Source organism: Balaenoptera physalus, assembly GCF_965194825.1.
Source record: "Balaenoptera physalus genome assembly, chromosome: 11".
Lineage (NCBI taxonomy): Eukaryota > Metazoa > Chordata > Mammalia > Artiodactyla > Balaenopteridae > Balaenoptera > Balaenoptera physalus.
In genome coordinates, this window is record NC_138896.1 from 20,666,551 (window position 1) to 20,683,626 (window position 17,076).

The following is a 17,076-nucleotide window of genomic DNA, read 5'->3' on the forward strand; positions in this document are numbered from 1 at the left end:
CATTTCTAATATAACTTAATTCCTCTCTCCTAATTTTGCAAGGTCTCGTTTACTAGTCTTTTTCAAAGAATTAGCTTTACTAGTCCTCTCAAGTTCATTAATTTTTGTCTTATTTTTTTTTTTTTTATTATATTTTGTTTCTTTTACCTCCTCTTGGATTCCTTTTTTCCTGGCTTGATTGCTTGGCTCTTAATTTTCCATGTTTCTTACTGTCTAATGTATGCACGTAAAATTTCAAGATTATTCAACTCACTAATTAGCACTCTAAGGGTTTTTTTTTTGGCTCAGAGTCCCTAATGTACCTAATCGTCCTTCCTTCCTGCCCAGCTCTCTCCCCCCGCCTGTGGAGACTTGAGAGATTTGGCAGCTGCCTTGTCAAAATCCAGGTGCACCCCCGACAGTGCTGTCCTGGGGCAATCGTCTTAATAATCCAGGAAGAGGAGAACGGAGGGTGGTCTGATCGTCTTTAGTCTTCATAATCACCGGCTTATCTTCTAAGCATTCACAAATTATCCTATTAGCATTTACTTATACACCAGAGGTGTGAAATCTACCTTCTTTATTTCTCAGATACTAACAACAGCAATTTCTGATTTTATTTGCAAAAGCCTGCTTCTGAGCACAGGTGCAGTCGGTTCCAACTAGCTCAGGGCTAAGGTTTCTGCTCTCCCTTTCCAATAGCTCCGCTCCCCCTTTTTAGTCTGAAATTTATCCTCCTTGACATTAAAGACCAAAATCAAACGGAATTTTGAGAACTTCCGATGTCTGTATGTCCTTTCCTTTCCTTTTGCTGGATATTGAGCTAAAACAGCATGTGTGTTTAGCTTTGAACTCTCCTGACAAACCGCACGTCATTTTAGTCTTCAGCTTCTCTGCTGCTCTTCTTACAGGCTGCTGACACCTCTTGCTTTTAACAGATGCATTTTAAGCTGCATCTCGCTCAAGGTCTCCCAGTGATCCTGGACTTCTCTTAATCTCTCTACTCCCAGTCTCTTTATCTCTAAAATGACAGGGTTGGACCCAGGGTGGTGGGTGGGGTCTCTAAGGTCCTGTCCAGCCCTAAAAACTGGCCTGTCCTACAGGACAGGAAACCAGATTGCTTTGTTGAGCCCCGTGTGCCTCCATCTCTGAAATCCATCGATTGTTCTTCATGTCCCCAGAGACCTTTTATGCTAGCTGTGAATTGTTTCAAAGCAGGCAAAAAAGAAAAGGGCTGAAAGGAGAAATTATGCTAGCAAAACTTTTTTTTTCCCCTCAAAACGGGAAGAGGAATTTGAGAGGCAGCCTCTGAGGGCAAGCGAGGGCGCCCTGGAAGGAAGCCCCGTGTTAGGACCACATGTCCTGGGGTCACATCCTTCTCATCCATCCGTCAGGTGACCTGTGTGGGCACCCCTCACCCTCTGAGACATGGTTTGATCTGGTACTAACCCAAACCTAGGATAAAGCTATCTTTCCTTTTCAGTTCAAAGGGTAGGTGTGAAGATGAAATAGTGAACTATCGAGCACTGTACAAACTTAGGGAGCTATTATTACTGTAGAGATTCCATTCTTTTACAAAAGGAAAAATGACGATCCAAGCAAGTTCTGTGCTACTTTGTGTTTTGTAATTAAAACAGAAGTTATTCAGTGAGCTGCTTTCTCTCCATAACTGAATTCTCGAACTTGGCTGATTCTCTGCTCTCTTGAAAGTCACAAGAAAGCCTTGCTCCACTATAAATCACCATTCAGAGGAGAGGTCTAATTGTTTTCATTATTCACATTTCACAGGGTTCTTGGTCTATTACCTATTATCTGCTCACTTTTCAGCATTTCACAGATGTGAACTCAAACACACAGCTCATTTTTATAGTGGACGTTGCCAGTGAATGATTGTTTAAAGCAAATGATGGGTCTTTTCTTTAAACAGTGCTTGTGCAGACAAGAGCCAGGTTCCCCCAGAGGCAACTTGAGACTTGCAAATCAAGATTACAGAAAGGAACTTTCCCACCGCTCTATGGCAAGACATCCCGCCCAGATATCGCAACCACACGGGAATTTGTCCTCTGCCCAACAGAATGGGCAAGATACATGTCCTTTCTCAATGGCCCACACCCTATCTGTGTGAAATTTTAATACACTATTGCAGACACAAACCAAGCATGTTACTGAGTTCACTATGAGTTGTCCATTCAAAGAGAAATGCAAGATTGATGAATAATTTCCATATACCTTCTCACCAGCTTCTGTCCTGAGACTCAAGCTTTCGACACCTGCCCCTGGATTTCCACAGCACCTCAAATAACACTGCCTGAAATTGGACTCATCATCTTTTTCCCCAAGTCGGATCTTTGAACTATGTTCCCTAGAATGATGCTCCCATTCACCCAGCCTGGAAAGTTCAACCTCATCTTGGGCAACGTCTTTCTTTCTCTTCTCATTTCCCTAGTACTTAGTTCCTCATCTCCTCCAGATTAGACTAAACAATCACAGAAGTCTTTCGTTTGTGTTCCTGAACAGATTTCCCTAGTTATAATCCCTGGCTTCTCCAGTATATCCTTCATGCTGCCCCAGGATCATCTGACCAAAATACAAGTTGGGCCATGGCATTTCTTTGGGGCTCCCTCTCACCTACAAAGTAAATTCCGCACTTTTTAGCATAGGATTCAAGGTTGTTCACTGTCAGTCCTTGTATTATTAGTTGGGAAGTATTCATTCAACTAGAGATAATGAGAGATACTGAATTAAAAATGACTTAAATCATGAGAAATACTTATTTTCTTACTTAACAAGAAATCCAGAAGTCTCGGGATCCAAGACTGGTTTGTTCAGCACAGCATAAGCACCCAGGTGGTTTCCACTGTTCTGCTCTTTCATCCTCAGCATGGTGGATTTTGTCCTCAGGTTTGCTTCCTCTTGAACTCCAGGTGGCTGCTGCAGCTCAGACATCACATCCTCTCTCCCACAACCATGCATAAAAAAATGCATCCCTTCCTCTGCAGGAAAACCTGCCCGTGAGCCACCTTGTAACTCACTGACCAGAACTGTATCACATGCCCATGCCTACCAGTCACAGACAAGGAGATAGAATTATAGTATTTGACTTGTTCAGATAAGTATTCCATCTTGAAATCAGGGTTCTTCCAGCAAGCAAGAAAGAAAGCAGGTGGTGGGGGTTGGGGGGGTGGTGTTTGGAGTGGCCATTTTTAGTATCTGCTAGGGTTAATACTCAGCAGTTAACTCTATCCCTAAACCTCAGGCCCCGGCCACTGGAATTATTACTGTTCTCAAAAGTTAGTGTATGTATCATTTTCTCATGCATTCTCTCTTCCCTTACCAATATGCCCGCAATGCCCTCCTCTGCTTCAGGAACACATGGCCCTTCATAGCCTGCTAGGTTCCAAGCTGCTTCTGAGACAGCAGTCAGCCTTAATCTTCCAGCAGGCTTTGTGTTTATAGTGCATTTCTCACTTTTGTTTCTTTCTACCCTTGTTACAGTTGTAATGTGACTTCTATTCCAGTAGAATATAAGGGCCCTATGTCAGTCAGTCTTGTCCTTCCCATGGCCTTTATCACAGTGCCTTGAATCTAGCGATACATGTTTGCCGAATTAAGTTGAATGTAAATTAATATCACACCTGTTTGGTTTGCAGGGCTGTGCTACCAGCCTAGTCTCCCAAGATGGTGAACAGAATGGTCTTATGGGGAGAGTGGATGAAGGTGTAGATGAATTTTTCACCAAGAAGGTGACCAAAATGGATTCCAAGTGAGTTCAGAGTCGTTTCACTAATCATACTATTTAATTCATATTTAAATTACTAACAATTACAATTAAACTTAGTATGTACTAAGGCTCTTATTTCATATAAATATATAAAATAGACACATTTTACAGGGGATTTACTGTTCTGGTGGTTTGCAGATGTGATCTTCAGGTCAGCAACATCACTATCAACTGGGAACTTATTAGAAATGCAAATTCTCAAACCTCTACCCCAGACCTACTGAATCAGAAGCTAGAGGTGGGGCCCAGCAGCCAGTGTTTTAATAAGCCCTCCAGGGTATACTGAGGCACGCTCAAGTTGAAGAACCACTGTACTCTTCTAAATCAGACCAGAAAATGTACCTCCCCAAGGTATTTTTTTTAGGGCATCATCACATTCACCTGGGTATGTCTAGTACAGTGGGCGTTGGCAGGCTGAAGTTACTTACAGTGGACCCTTGAACTACGCAGCTTTAAACGGCACGGGTCCACTTATTTGTGGATTTTTTTCAACAGTAAATACTACAGTACTGCACAGGCTGTAGTTGGTTGATCTGTGGATGCGGACAAACTCGGATACTGAGGACCTACTCTAAGTTATACGTGAATTAACCCCCTCGTTGTTCAAGGGTCAGCTGTATTTTAAAATTCCTCACGTTCATAATTTGATGTATCTGGGGGCCCTACATCATTGCTAAATGGCACAGCTTTAACAGACAGTGTCAAAATGACAACAGAATCAGTGAAGAGGCTTCAGAGTTAGCCTCTAAAAAGTTTTCTCTGTATTTTCTTATTAACAACATGGAGTTTCCTTAGAAGACAATTCAATAGTACTTTTACTAAGAGCTTAACTTGAAACACTCCAGCCTTTAAGCATGACTTGTACCAAGTTACTTAATCCCCAACTATATGCAGATCCATCCCCAAGTACATTCTGAATATGGATTTGTGTCTGTGAAGTATTCTTCACCTTGAGATATCAAATTCAAGAACGAATTTAACCATCCTGATAAGCTGAGGGTGAACAGGCCAGGCACCAGGAAGGAAGAAGCTAGTCCGTTCTGTAGATTGATGTGCCTTATCTTGCCTTAGCAGGATGGCGAGGTGGGAATAAGTTAAATTTTTGTGTCCATACTAGTATAACTTACCTAATGTTATAAGCTTTAGGACCCAATTATTTGTCTTCTTTGACACTTGAAGCTTGGCATACTAGGGAAAATTCTATTCTCCTCTCGAAGCTTCAAGATCCAATGTAAATGTCATTTATTCAAAATAAATGTCATTTATTCTAGTCAGGGGAAAGCCCTGACTATTCCTCCCCCACCCCCCACCCCCCAACCCCCCAAATTAATTGCTCTTTCTCTAGTGCTGAGTCAAACCCCCCCCCCCTTTTTTTTTCATCCTCTGCACACATCTGTTAGGGCAACATAATCCTTCCAGAGTTTGTTTGGTTTTTAATTTTTTTACAGCGTGGGGAATAGATGGACATATTCTCAGCACAGAAGATTCAAGCAATACCAGCATAAACTGAGCCAAACGGGAAAATCCTTCTTAACGACTGGCTTTCAAGTCTTTTCTTCCCAAAGAATGCTCTTCTTCACAAACAATGCCTGGGTCTTATTTTTCATTGTAACTTCAGTGTCTGACACAGCCCGTAATGTATCATCTGCCCTCAGTCACTACTGGTTGAATGAATCAAGACAGTCTTGGCCTGTATCTGTATAAACAGATAATATTGTAGGCTGTCCTCTTCCCAAGCTTTGGAAATTGAGTTAGTGGAGAGATCTGTGCGCGTTAGATCTAGATCATCTGTGGTGTCACCGCCAGTGTGATGTCCTCTGCCCTTAAAGCTGCCTCCTTCTTCAATAGGCTCTGAATGAAAGTTGGGCAAACTTTATAAGGTGTAAAACCCACTTTCTACAAAGATACTGCTCTAGGAGGATTCTCTTCATGTCCAAGTGCACACATAGAACTAGGTACATCAATTTTTGTCGAATAATGATGGAATCCACTAAAAGCTGTGATTTGTTTTATTTTGTTATATAAAACAGACCATTGTCAGTTTGTTACGAGAGGTGTAGGCACAGGTCAGACCGTCAGGTTGTATGAAGGAAGTTTGAAAATCAAAGTTGCACATGCTCCTCATAGTTTAAAATGTCAGATGTTCTTCAAGGCTTTTTATTAACAAAAAAAGGTGGGGGCTGTTTCTTTCCCTATTCCCCAGAGGCAATTAATTCCTCTTCCTTTAGCTGTTTACTTTTGATTTTGCTTCCATATTTCTTAACTTTTTTGTTGTTGTTGCTATTTCTTATTTTTCAGTTTTAAATAGTAACCATAACTGGTGACTTCTTACTATATAGAGGATGATACTTTAGCTCTTATACAGTCTGACCCTTCTGTCCACCAAACGCATGCAGGCAAACTCATACACACACACACTTTTCCTCTTCCTGCCATCTTATTTAGTTAGGTCATAACTGTTGGTTACATCAGTGTTTAATGTTTACTTCATTATAAGCATGTAAATATTCACAGCTGAGTTATACAGTATGGGATGATTACATTTCCTTTCCTATACAACTTTTTAAATTTTTATTGGGGTATAGTTGCTCTACAGTGTTGTGTTAGTTTCTGCTGTACAGCAGAGTGAATCAGCTATGCATATACATATATCTCCATATTTTTGGATTTCCTTTCCCATTTAGGTCACCACAGAGCATTGAGTAGAGTTCCCTGTGCTAGGCAGTAGGTTCTCATTAGTTATCTATTTTATACATAGTAGTGTGTATATATGTCAATCCCAATCTCCCAATTCATCCCACCCGCCCCCTTTCCCCTCCATGGTGTCCATACGTTTGTTCTCTATGTCTGTGTCTCTATTTCTGCTTTGCAAATAGGTTCATCTGCTATACAACTTTTTATTTTCCCTGGAGTTAACAATTGTCTCCTTTTGCCTTTGCTTAGTTTTCTGTATTCCTATCTCTGACATATCTCCTAAGTCTCCAGTAAAGGTATAAATTTCCTCAAGTCTTCTCAGTTTCATCTTCCTGGGCACATCCTTCACTGCTGTCTGATAGCCCCAGTGTGACCTGTAGGCCTCATCCCCTGCTGTCCTCCTGGGATGTCCCTTCACTGTCTGCTGGGGGCCTCCCCTCACTCATTCCTGTGTCTTTCCTGTTTCCTTTGGCCCGGTCGTCGTCTTCCTTACTTCACTCTCTTGTTTGGTGCAGCACCTCCTCTGGTTGCTTGCTGAGAAAGGAAGCACGGGAAGTGAGTTTCTGAAATGCATATGTCTTGCATTTTGCTTAATAGTGTGACTAGGTACAGAACTCTAGATTGGAATCCATTTTTCTTTAGAATTTTGAAAACCTGGTCCCATTATCCTCAAGCTTCTGGTGTTGCTCTAAGAATCCAATGTCATCTTGAGTCCTGATCCTTTGTTTGTGGCTTGTTCTTTTTTCCTCTTCTCAGGAAGCATTTGGGATCTTCTTTCTGCTCCTGGTATATTGACATTTTATGATGATATCCTCTGTGTGGGTTTTTTGATTTTGTTTTGCTGAAACCCATTTGCTAGGCACTAATGAGCCATTTCAATCTGGGAATTTATATTGTTTGGTTCTAGAGTTTTTCGTGAATTATTTCTTTTATAATTTCTTTGCTTCCTTTTTCTCTATATTCTTTTTCTTAAGCTCCCATTATTGTTTCCTCTATTAATCCACTAGTTTTTTTTTTTTTTTTTTTACTGTTTCTCTTCTATTTTTTCATTCTTTTTCTTAGCCTCCCCCCATCAACTTTCTGTGCGATTTCCTCAGTCTTATCTTCCAACCTTGAGTCTTCCACTTATGCTATCATATTTTTCTACTATTCTTGTTTCATGGAGTTTATTAACATGTATACCCCCTGTATACATGGGAGATCCCAAGGAAAACAATAATTCCCTGAAATGGCCCACACTACCACCTTAAATACCATCTTCAGCTAAAGACAGAAGAAAGATGGGGTTGGGGACAGTTTGGGGAGGTTATCCTGGACCAGATAAACAAGGGTAAGGTCGTTATGCAGGTTTAAGTCCCTGCCTTCTCCATTGATAAATGTCTAGGGATTTAGTGATTCTTTTTTTCCTGGTACTGAAAGGAATACACCCTTACAAATGGAGATTTTCCTTAGAAATGTAAATTTCTCTTACAAAAGGGTAACTACTCTGTTTTCAGAGTTTCTCCTGTGTCTGCTGTTCCTTAAAAATAATCAGCCTCAAATAATCCTGTGCCAAAGAGGCATTATTTTGGGGTGGTACATTTTGCTCCCCTTCACCTGAAATCCATTTGCTTCAGGGCCTCCCCTACTAATGCTTTAGAGGTCAGCTTTCCCAGATTAAGTCAGTTTTCACTCCTAACTATTTTGGCTTCCAAACTGTTGTTTTTGCCTTTTCTCCCCTCTGGGGCTTATGCCTTTTTTTTTTTTCAATCCCTTACTGGGATTTTCCCGGGGACTCAGGGGAGCTAAACGGGGATTCATCCTTCCAGCTTTAAGTGAAAGGCAGTGATGATACCTCCCACTCAACCCACATCATTTACACTTTCTCCCCATCCGTTTCCTGACAGACCTCTACCAAAGCTTACTGTCTGCTTTTTCATGTTGTTGCCTCTTTCAGTGGTATTACATTTAAGCAGGGATCCGGATCTTGGTTTGAGCACTTAGGGTGGGATTTCAGATGTTATCTAATGACCATGGAAGGATTTTAGGGGCTTAAGGGGAAATCTGGCCCTTTCCAGTGCCCGCCAAAGTAAATAAGGCAGTCCGTCGCCCACCTATGTCTTGGGTGGAGCCACCTTTTCTGGAAGTTCTTGCGAGTGGAGAGGCACTTGACTACATACAGCATTTAAACATAAACTCACCTCTGCTCTCAGTCCTCCCAGTCACATCACATTCCCATTGTTGATTTGTGTGGATATGATGATATTCAACATTCCTTTGTATTTTCCAAAGTCAACTTTTTTTTAAATGCTTCAGAATGGTTGCTGTATAAGCAGCAATCTCCCTATTTTGATTTTGACTGATTCTTGCTGGAGCTTTAATTACAGTAAACCCAACAGGATTTGTTCTTTTGAATCACAGGAGAGGGTCAGCAAGAGGCTTAGAGTCCCACGAGCTTAGTGAAGGAGGAGACGAGAAGAAAAAGCGAGACTTTCGGAAAAGTGGCTTTCTCAACTTAATCAAACCCCGGACCAAACCTGAGCGGTCACCAACAGTCTTGATGACAGAAGAACTCTCCTCTCCAAAGGCAGGAGTCAGAAGCCCAGCTGTGGACACCCCCAGGAAGGACACGAAGCCAGCAGAGCACAATGGCAGTGCTGATCGGGTAGAGGAGATCAAAACACCTGACTCCCTAGAAGAAAGTCAAGGGGAAGACGTGGGGAAGGTGGACCGGAGTGACAGCAAGGGCAGCCCGCAAGGAGGGCGAAGGTACAGGGTCCAAATGATGGGCAGCGGGCTGCTGGCAGAGATGAAGGCCAAGCAGGAGATGAAAGCCAAGGCTGCTTGCTCGCTGAAGGTAAGGGAGGAGGGTCTGTTTTGACTTGGTTGCCTTTGTCGTTTTTGTCTCTACTCGGTTTTTATGGGCAAGACAGGTACAGAAAAATAACCTGTGGGTTAAATAAAAATCCGAAAACACGACTTTTTCCTAAAGAACCCGGAACACAGACCAGAAGGCCTGGTCTTCCCATGTTTTCCCGCTGGCATGAGGGTCACGCTCTCCCGGAGAGCCTCAGGCTGGGAAGGTCAGGCAGTGGCTGAAGGTCCACGGGCCTTGTCTCACCTGCTCAGGTGCTCCTGTGCGTGTCATAGAAACATGTGACAGCGGTGCCAGGGACGTGCTCCACTCTGGGGAAAGACTGTCTGTTGAATCCAAATGGAGACCTGAGGGTGATTGGAGATAGGAAAGCTGACAGAGGCAAATAAAATTATTGAAACCAGATTCTAGTTATATCAAGAGAGATCTATTTTTCAGTTATTTCAGAATTTATGTCCTTTTCCAAACCTGAAAGTTCCTTGCTAAATTCCAGGTTTAAAAGTCAAAGTATTCTGTTAAAATTAATTGAATACTTGACCATTGAGATATGCTGTCTTTTGCTACGAAGAAGCACTTTATCATTTAAAAATTGCTGAGTCCCCCCAAAATCTGACTTAATGCATTACTTATTTTTGAACTTCTTTTTAAAATATAAGTTGTGTATTTAGTTTTTTCTCCTTTTACCTCTATTTTTTCCTGCAGCTACTTGAGGATTGTATCCTTATTGTGATCACTAAGATCAATATGTTTAACCCAGGTTTTGGTTTCTATGCACTATCCTGAGCTCTTTTATGTTTGTAAAACTGAGTTCTCCAATGAAAGGAAAATTGCACGTCGATTTTTATTTGAATCAGAATAAAATAGTTCATCCCAATGAACCCTTTATTTTCAGAAAGTAAATGGTTAACTGTTTACCAGGACATGCAGGGCTGTTTTATATTACTTCTAAACAACTGATTATTTTTTCTTTAAATCCTGCACCCCGCATGATTTTACAGCTGTTCACCGTAGTTCTTCCACCAACACCATCGTTATCTAGCAATTTTCTAGTTACGGATCCCTCCTCACTCACTCACTAGCCCGCAGAGAAGGGTTGAGCTAAAACTATACTCTGTTAACATGGGAGGCATGTTGTGGCCTTCACTGCTCAGAATTCTGAACACTGTGAACACATCATTGGTGAGTCAGACACCCAAGGAAATGTTTAAATTTCAACCTGTTTCATAGACTTTCCTTACAACAAGGCATGTGCTGTTTTCACTAATGAGCGGTTTATTTTTATCACTCTTTCCATGGATGAATAGCTGCTGCCTTTTGGTAGAAAGATGAGAAGTGCTGGACGGTTTTTTTCCAGGTGCTTTGGATTCGATAAATTGGCTCTAAGTGACAAAATTCTTACGGTTTAATTTGTTCAAGACTCATACTGATGATCTTTGAGCACCATCTAGTGTCTATTAAAACAAGAATAAAAATCCTTAGTATTTAAAATTGGAACCAGTCAAGGGTGTTCTATCAGAACTATAAAATAATGAGAACGTGTTTTGAAAATTAGTTTTAGAATATTTTCCCCTAAAATTCCATGACTGTGTTCCCTATAAAGTTAGCAACATAAGCACCAGAAGTGAATATACTATGATAAAAAAAATATATATATATATATATTATATATATGTGTGTGTATGTATATATATAGCCTTCACTTTCCTCTGGAGTAATTCTCTTTATTACACTACTTACTTTTAATATATGTATTTATTTAAAAAATACATATATTTTCACAGAAAGAACTGTGAAAATGAAAGTATGGTGTTTATTATTTATTAACAAAGGAGAGTAACAGGTATTGAAAGCTTAGCGGCCATATCTTTTCTTCTGGGGCCACCTCGTCAGCTGCCTGCACTCAGAGACAACTGACATCAGGATATTTCATCCTCATTCCGCACAGTCATTTTGGGGATTTATAACTACCTCAGAAAGCCTGGAAGGAAAAAGTGAAAACAACTCCTAGGATTAGATTTTAAATGTAGGCAAATGAGGTGCCCAGGGTATAAAATTTAAGGAGGCCCTTACTCTCAGATGCCAGCCCTGCACTCGCATGAGCCTAAAAGGCAGTTTCTCCTTAAGCAAGGCGCTCAGGGCACAAATTGAACTCCTCTTCATTCCTGGCCCTGTTTAAATACTCCACTTTATCATTTTTATCTGAGCTTGGATACCCACGCCCTTGCCTTCTAAGAAGCTATAAAAGGCTAGGTCAGGCACTCTGCATTTGAGGACCGGTTTGGCCCAGCCTCTAGACATCTGGGGCGGGGACTAAAGCGCCCCCTGCTGGTTTTGGCTGGCAGTTCATGGCTAGCTCCTGGCCCTGCGGACCTGCGTCCGGGCTCAGAGGGCTCCATGTGCTGCCCCTGGCACGGGGCTTCCCTTCCTTGGGGTCACTTTTCCATAATGATGTCAAATAACGTGCCGTTCTCGCTGTGGTACTTGTGTCCACACTTCCTTTGAGACCTGCTCAGTAACCACCACTAGTGAAAGTGGAATTTCCATGGGCTCGCTGAGAAATTCCTCGGCACTCCTGCCATGCTCCCCGCTCCCTCCTGACACAGCTGGCACTCCCGGCGGATGCACGGCTGTGGCAGATTGTAACGAGGCAGTTCTCAACTGTGTTTCAGATCATCTCTCCTGTATCATCGGAAACAATTTAAAGCTCGGAACTGGCAGCAGATATTTGCTTTTTAGGTTTGTCAGAAGCGTGAGTCGAGCAGGAACCGGCAGGCTGAAGCTCAGACTGGCTTAGGAATCATCGTGCCTCCTGGTCCACCCGCCCCTCTTATTTTTGTTTTTTAGACGGGAGGCAGATGTGGGTCATCTCTGCCAATAGGGTTCTCGGGTATCATTGAGCAAACGCTAGCCTTTTTTTTCTTCATATCTTTTTTGTATCTAAATGCCTCACGCTCTTGTGGACTTCCTGCCCCATAAAGCAGAGGCTGATTCCTCCCTGGCCATCTCACCTTCCTTGTCTTTGCCATCATAAACTCCTCCCACCTGCAGATTAAAAAAAAACTCAGACCTATTTATACTTGCCTCCTAAACTATAGATGTGTGTCTTGTGCTTCTGCCTCAGTGGCAAGGAAGACCCTGCCCATTTCAGGCCCCTTCCTACCTATTTTGTACACTGAGGTTGGGAAGGTTTCCACTGCTTTTAGGTCAGTGGAACCCAATCTGGAGAGGGTCCTGGAAACAATTAGAGTATCAGTGCCCCCATCACGTGGAGCATCAGGGGCTGCAGAGCCCGCCTAGGTGTTCAGTCAGAAAAACAGGAGATGTCACCACGCCCACTGGCTCCCTCTGGCCCCGCCCCTCTGTCCATGGGGAGCATCCTGAGGAACTGGCCGCACTTTGGACCCCAGAGCCCTGATTGTAAACACAGAACAGAGCGTGTCTCTCATGGTTTTGTCCCAGCAGCAGAGCCTCAGGGAGATGGGGAGGTCGGACACAGTCAGTGTAATGACAGTAGAGTTAAGGAGCCATTATTTGTTGCCAGTTATTATCTGCTTTGTTCTTTTTCTTACACTTTAAAAAACTATGCACTTTTGGGGCGGGGCACTTGAATTTTTTAGAAACTTGGAAATGATGCCATCTCCCAGGATTCTTCCAGCCTGGCCTTGAGCAGCACAGAACGGTTGGAAGGAGGTGGGGCAGGTAAGTCAGGCCACTGCCGTCACCCCGTTAAGAAAAACACGTTCTGATTCCATGCGTCAAATGTGATTGACAGAAGGCAAATAAAGATGGAGAGCAAGGATGGGCCTCTGTGTTACATGTTCTCAGCTTTCACCTAAAAGACCACAGCCCTTCACCTGCCCGACACCTCCCACCATAGTAGCCTGGCACCTGGGCAGGGCACCTTTCCCTGTTTCCCAAAGGGAAGAGACTTCATTGAGAAGAACTCCTAAACTGTGGGCATTTGGAGAGGGGACATGGCTGATGAATTAATTTAATTAAATTAATTAATTATGGAAGTATAATTGACCTACAACACTGTGTTAGTTCCAGGTGCACACCACCGTGATTTGATATTTCTATTACAAAATGATCACCATGATAAGTCAAGTACCATCTGTCACTGTACAAAGTTATGCCAAAATCCACTGACTGTATTCCCCATGCTGTACATTTCATCCCTGTGACTCATTTATTTTGTCCCTGGAAGTTTGTACCTCTTAATCTCCCTCACCTAATTTCACTCATCCCTCTACCCATTTCTTCTCTAGAATCCACCTGCTTGTTTTCTGTATCTATGAATCTGCTTCTGTTTTACTGATGTTTTTAAAAATACGCCATACATGGTATATGGGAGGAGGCCCTTTTAACTGACATGAGGGGATGCTCTTTTCTTTCAGCTTGAATATTCCTGAATATCTGATTTCCTTTGACCCTCGGACTTTTCAGGTGCAGAAAGAGAGTGAGATACTTTAGATGCAAACTGGAGAGTAACTTGTAAATTGTGCAGAAATTACCTCATTTTACTGTTTGACGTTCTTGTGTTTGGCTTTAGCGTCTTCATAAGGTAAGAGGTGGACTAAAACTCATATTCAGCTGGCTTATTTCTGCCGGTTATCTGGATAATTAAGGCAGCAGAAGCTGTGGAGGCGGGGCATGAGCTGATGCCCCTGGAGTGGTTCTCAGTAGATTGAGGTTCTGGGCATCAGCTCAGCGCTCCTCTCCCAGGACCTGTAGCCAGACCCCTAACTGATTGTCCTCCAGAACGGAGGCACCTGCAGTTGGTTAGACCTGTACCTCGTGCCAGATCTAAGGAAGATCTGACGGCTTCAAATGGATTGAGGCCTGCTCTGCCCCCTATACGCTCGTATGGACATGTACCCTATTAAATATGAGGCTTGTCGTCTCTGGAATAGTCAAGGGTGAACGGAAGAGCACCACCAAATTCACCACTTTTCTAGCAAGAATTTTTGTCTTCCACCAGCGTGTTTTGACTCTAAAAACATGCTAGAATAGCATGTTCCTGTTCTAAAATATCTTTGATGACAGATACAGAAAACAAACGAGCGGTTACCAGTGGGGTGAGGGGTGGGAGGAGGGGCAGGATTAGGGATTAAGAGGTATAGACGGCTAGGTACAAGATAACTAAGATACAGGGCTGTAATGTACAGCACAGGGAATATAGCCAATGTTTTATAATAACATGGAGTATAATCTATAAAAGTATTGAGTCACTGTGTTGTACACATGAAACTAATATAATATTGTAAGTCAACTATACTTCAATTAAATAAAATATCTGATGAGAAATGACAAGAAACCATTATAGCAAAATGACAAGAAACCATTATAGCAGTTTGCACCAGACTTCTGCCTTCAAAGGACTGGTTTCTTTCACCTTTGGTTTTTACAGTAAAGTGGTTTTTGTACTCATTTTCATTTTAAAAGTGCCTAAGGTGCATCCAGAGAACCGCTTCGGTTTGGGAACACCAGAAAAGAACACCAAAGCAGAGCTCAAGGTGGAGGCGGGCTCCAGCTCCCGGAGCTTTTCCAGCAGGCCCACCAGCCCGAAGCCCCTCCTGCAGTCCCCCAAACCCGGCCTGTCGGTGCGGCCCACCATCCCGCAGAAACCGAGAACCGCCTCGCGGCCTGGTAAGGGTTTTGCTGGTCAGGAAGTGACACCATGACCGGGCGGCAGGACCGGGCCTCCACAGCTGGTTTCCAGGGCGGCTGGTGAACGTGGAGGGGGGCGTGTGTGCGGGAGGGGCCGTGAGAAACCTGCCAGAGTGACAGAGGCTGAAGGGTGCCTTCATTCAGTGCTGAGGTCACCCACTCAGGGACTGTCCTTGCGCTCAGGGCTCCGGCTCGGAGGCAGGATGGATAAAGCAGCCTCGTGGGGTGCTGACCCCTTGACAGGGCTCGGTGTAGCTTTCTGAAAGCTGTGTCCTGGTTCTCCGACCCTTCAGAAGGCCACAGTTTAAGGATGAGGGCCACAAATAGAGAACGCATAAATTGCTGTGTTTTTAATCCCATATCCTGTGAAATATTTAGGGTTTAGAACAGGGCTCTGCAAACTGTGGGCCTGTTTTTGTAAATAACATGTCATGGGCACACAGCCCCACCGTCTGTGTATACCACAGCCCGGCCCACACACACACCAAACTGAGAATTACTCTGCTGGTGATAGAGCAGAGAAAGGAGTGCAATGCAGTTAATCCTTTCAATTAGACTGAAACAGGACAGCCTTTAGAATCAAGAGACGAGACTTCTAATCCTACCTGTTTTGCCATCTTTTTAGCGTAGCAGGTCGTTCAGTCTCTCCAGTTGTACAGTGCTCACCACAGTCCTATCTGGTTCTCAAAGTCCATGATTCTAAGTTATTCTTACTGATCTCAGTATGTGTATGTAGGTACGTGCACCTCCACTCCTGAAAGCGCAAATACACGTTATATACATATGGTGACCACTTTACTGGATTTGACAACAGGTAAAGGCAATGGGTTATAACTATCACGTATTTTAAGAAAATCAAATAGCCTTTGTGTTTGAGGCAGAGGGAGTATTTAGTTCACTTACAGTCTAATTTTCAAATACCAGCTCACTGAGATTCTGAAATTGAAATTCTATCTGCAAGATAGATTCACATCTGCAGATTTTAACTCTTCGTAAGTTTTCATTATTTTTCTCTCTATTGTTTGTTACTTCAACTGAACTGTGAAGCTAGTTTTTGGCCAGAAAAATTCTCTGCTGCGTTTTAAAAGATTATTAGTCATTTGTTTTTAAAGATTAACCCAGCTTATGCTTTAGGAATCCAGTTTGTGGGGACAGGTTGATTCATGTCTTTGTGTCTCCATAGAGGACATCCCAGACTCTCCATCCAGCCCGGGTTCCCCTAAAGTCGCTCTTCTTCCGCCTGTCCTGAAAAAGGTTCCTTCGGACAAGGAGAGAGAGAGCCAGGGCAGCCCACAGCCCAGTCCCAGGACGTTTTCCCGGGAAGGTAAGACATTTTTCCTCTGCGTGAGCTCTCCCCAAGGAGAGTCATTTCAAGGGGAAGGAATTAATCTTGGACTCAACTTATATCCTAGAGTTTGTCGGTCAGCCCAGCGTCCCTTGGATTAAATTTTGGAACCAGTGCAGTTTTGTTCAGAAACTTGATTCAACATTGTTGGTGACACTGGGTCTTAAAGAAGGACCATATACAGGGAATAAAAGCGTAACTGAGACACTCAGCCCGAAGATCTTTGTAATAATAATCTCTAGATGCTCCTGAACTGACTCCCAGTGTATCAGAAGTGCACACACATTGTTCTGTGACTCATTTGGTGCTACCTGTAGGTTTCTAGGTCCCATCGTTGCTCAGAAGAGCTCCCCCTGGTTGTCAGTCACCGTTGCTATGGTTCAGGAGCGGCTCACACAGGCCTGGGAGACCCTGTGGCTTGTTAGCTCGCTCAGTCGTGAGGTCAGATGCTCCTCATCCTCAGAAGTGTGTCACCTGCGTGGATGCAGGGCATCATGGCACCAGTGTGTTCCTTCAAATTTGCTGAGGTGGGAGCAGAACAAGGTAGTGCCGGGACTTGAATCTCCTCTCCCAGAATCAGATCAAATGTCAGTATCAGTGGAGGCGAGGCGTGTTCGGGGTGTCTTCCGCACCCCACCAGGTCTTTCCCCCACTCCTCCCATTCTGTTCAATGCACAGTTGCCTTTGGGGTTCTGTCCGTCATAAAGTGTAATGTAATTGCCATCTCTAAGCACCACCTATAAAGAAATTCTA

The 17,076-nt window shown here is 43.2% G+C and overlaps 1 protein-coding gene and 1 long non-coding RNA gene across 8 annotated transcripts in view; one reads left to right on the forward strand and one right to left on the reverse strand.

Moving 5' to 3' along the window:
• The window catches only part of CARMIL1 (capping protein regulator and myosin 1 linker 1), a 323,524-nt gene that overhangs the window by 295,008 nt on the left and 11,440 nt on the right, over positions 1-17,076 (forward strand). For all 6 annotated transcript variants that reach the window (XM_082413018.1, XM_082413015.1, XM_082413016.1 and 3 more), the window contains 5 exons: positions 3,630-3,742; positions 8,855-9,290; positions 12,926-13,007; positions 14,754-14,957; positions 16,162-16,302. In XM_082413018.1, the coding sequence (XP_082269144.1) occupies positions 3,630-3,742; positions 8,855-9,290; positions 12,926-13,007; positions 14,754-14,957; positions 16,162-16,302 (976 nt within the window). The remainder of the gene's footprint in view (positions 1-3,629; positions 3,743-8,854; positions 9,291-12,925; positions 13,008-14,753; positions 14,958-16,161; positions 16,303-17,076) is intronic.
• Positions 1-17,076, reverse strand: part of LOC309637874 — a 38,546-nt gene that overhangs the window by 13,612 nt on the left and 7,858 nt on the right. For both annotated transcript variants that reach the window (XR_014250838.1, XR_014250839.1), the window contains 2 exons: positions 15,584-15,732; positions 9,555-9,655 (listed from right to left, as the gene is read on the reverse strand). This is a non-coding gene — a long non-coding RNA (uncharacterized lncRNA). The remainder of the gene's footprint in view (positions 1-9,554; positions 9,656-15,583; positions 15,733-17,076) is intronic.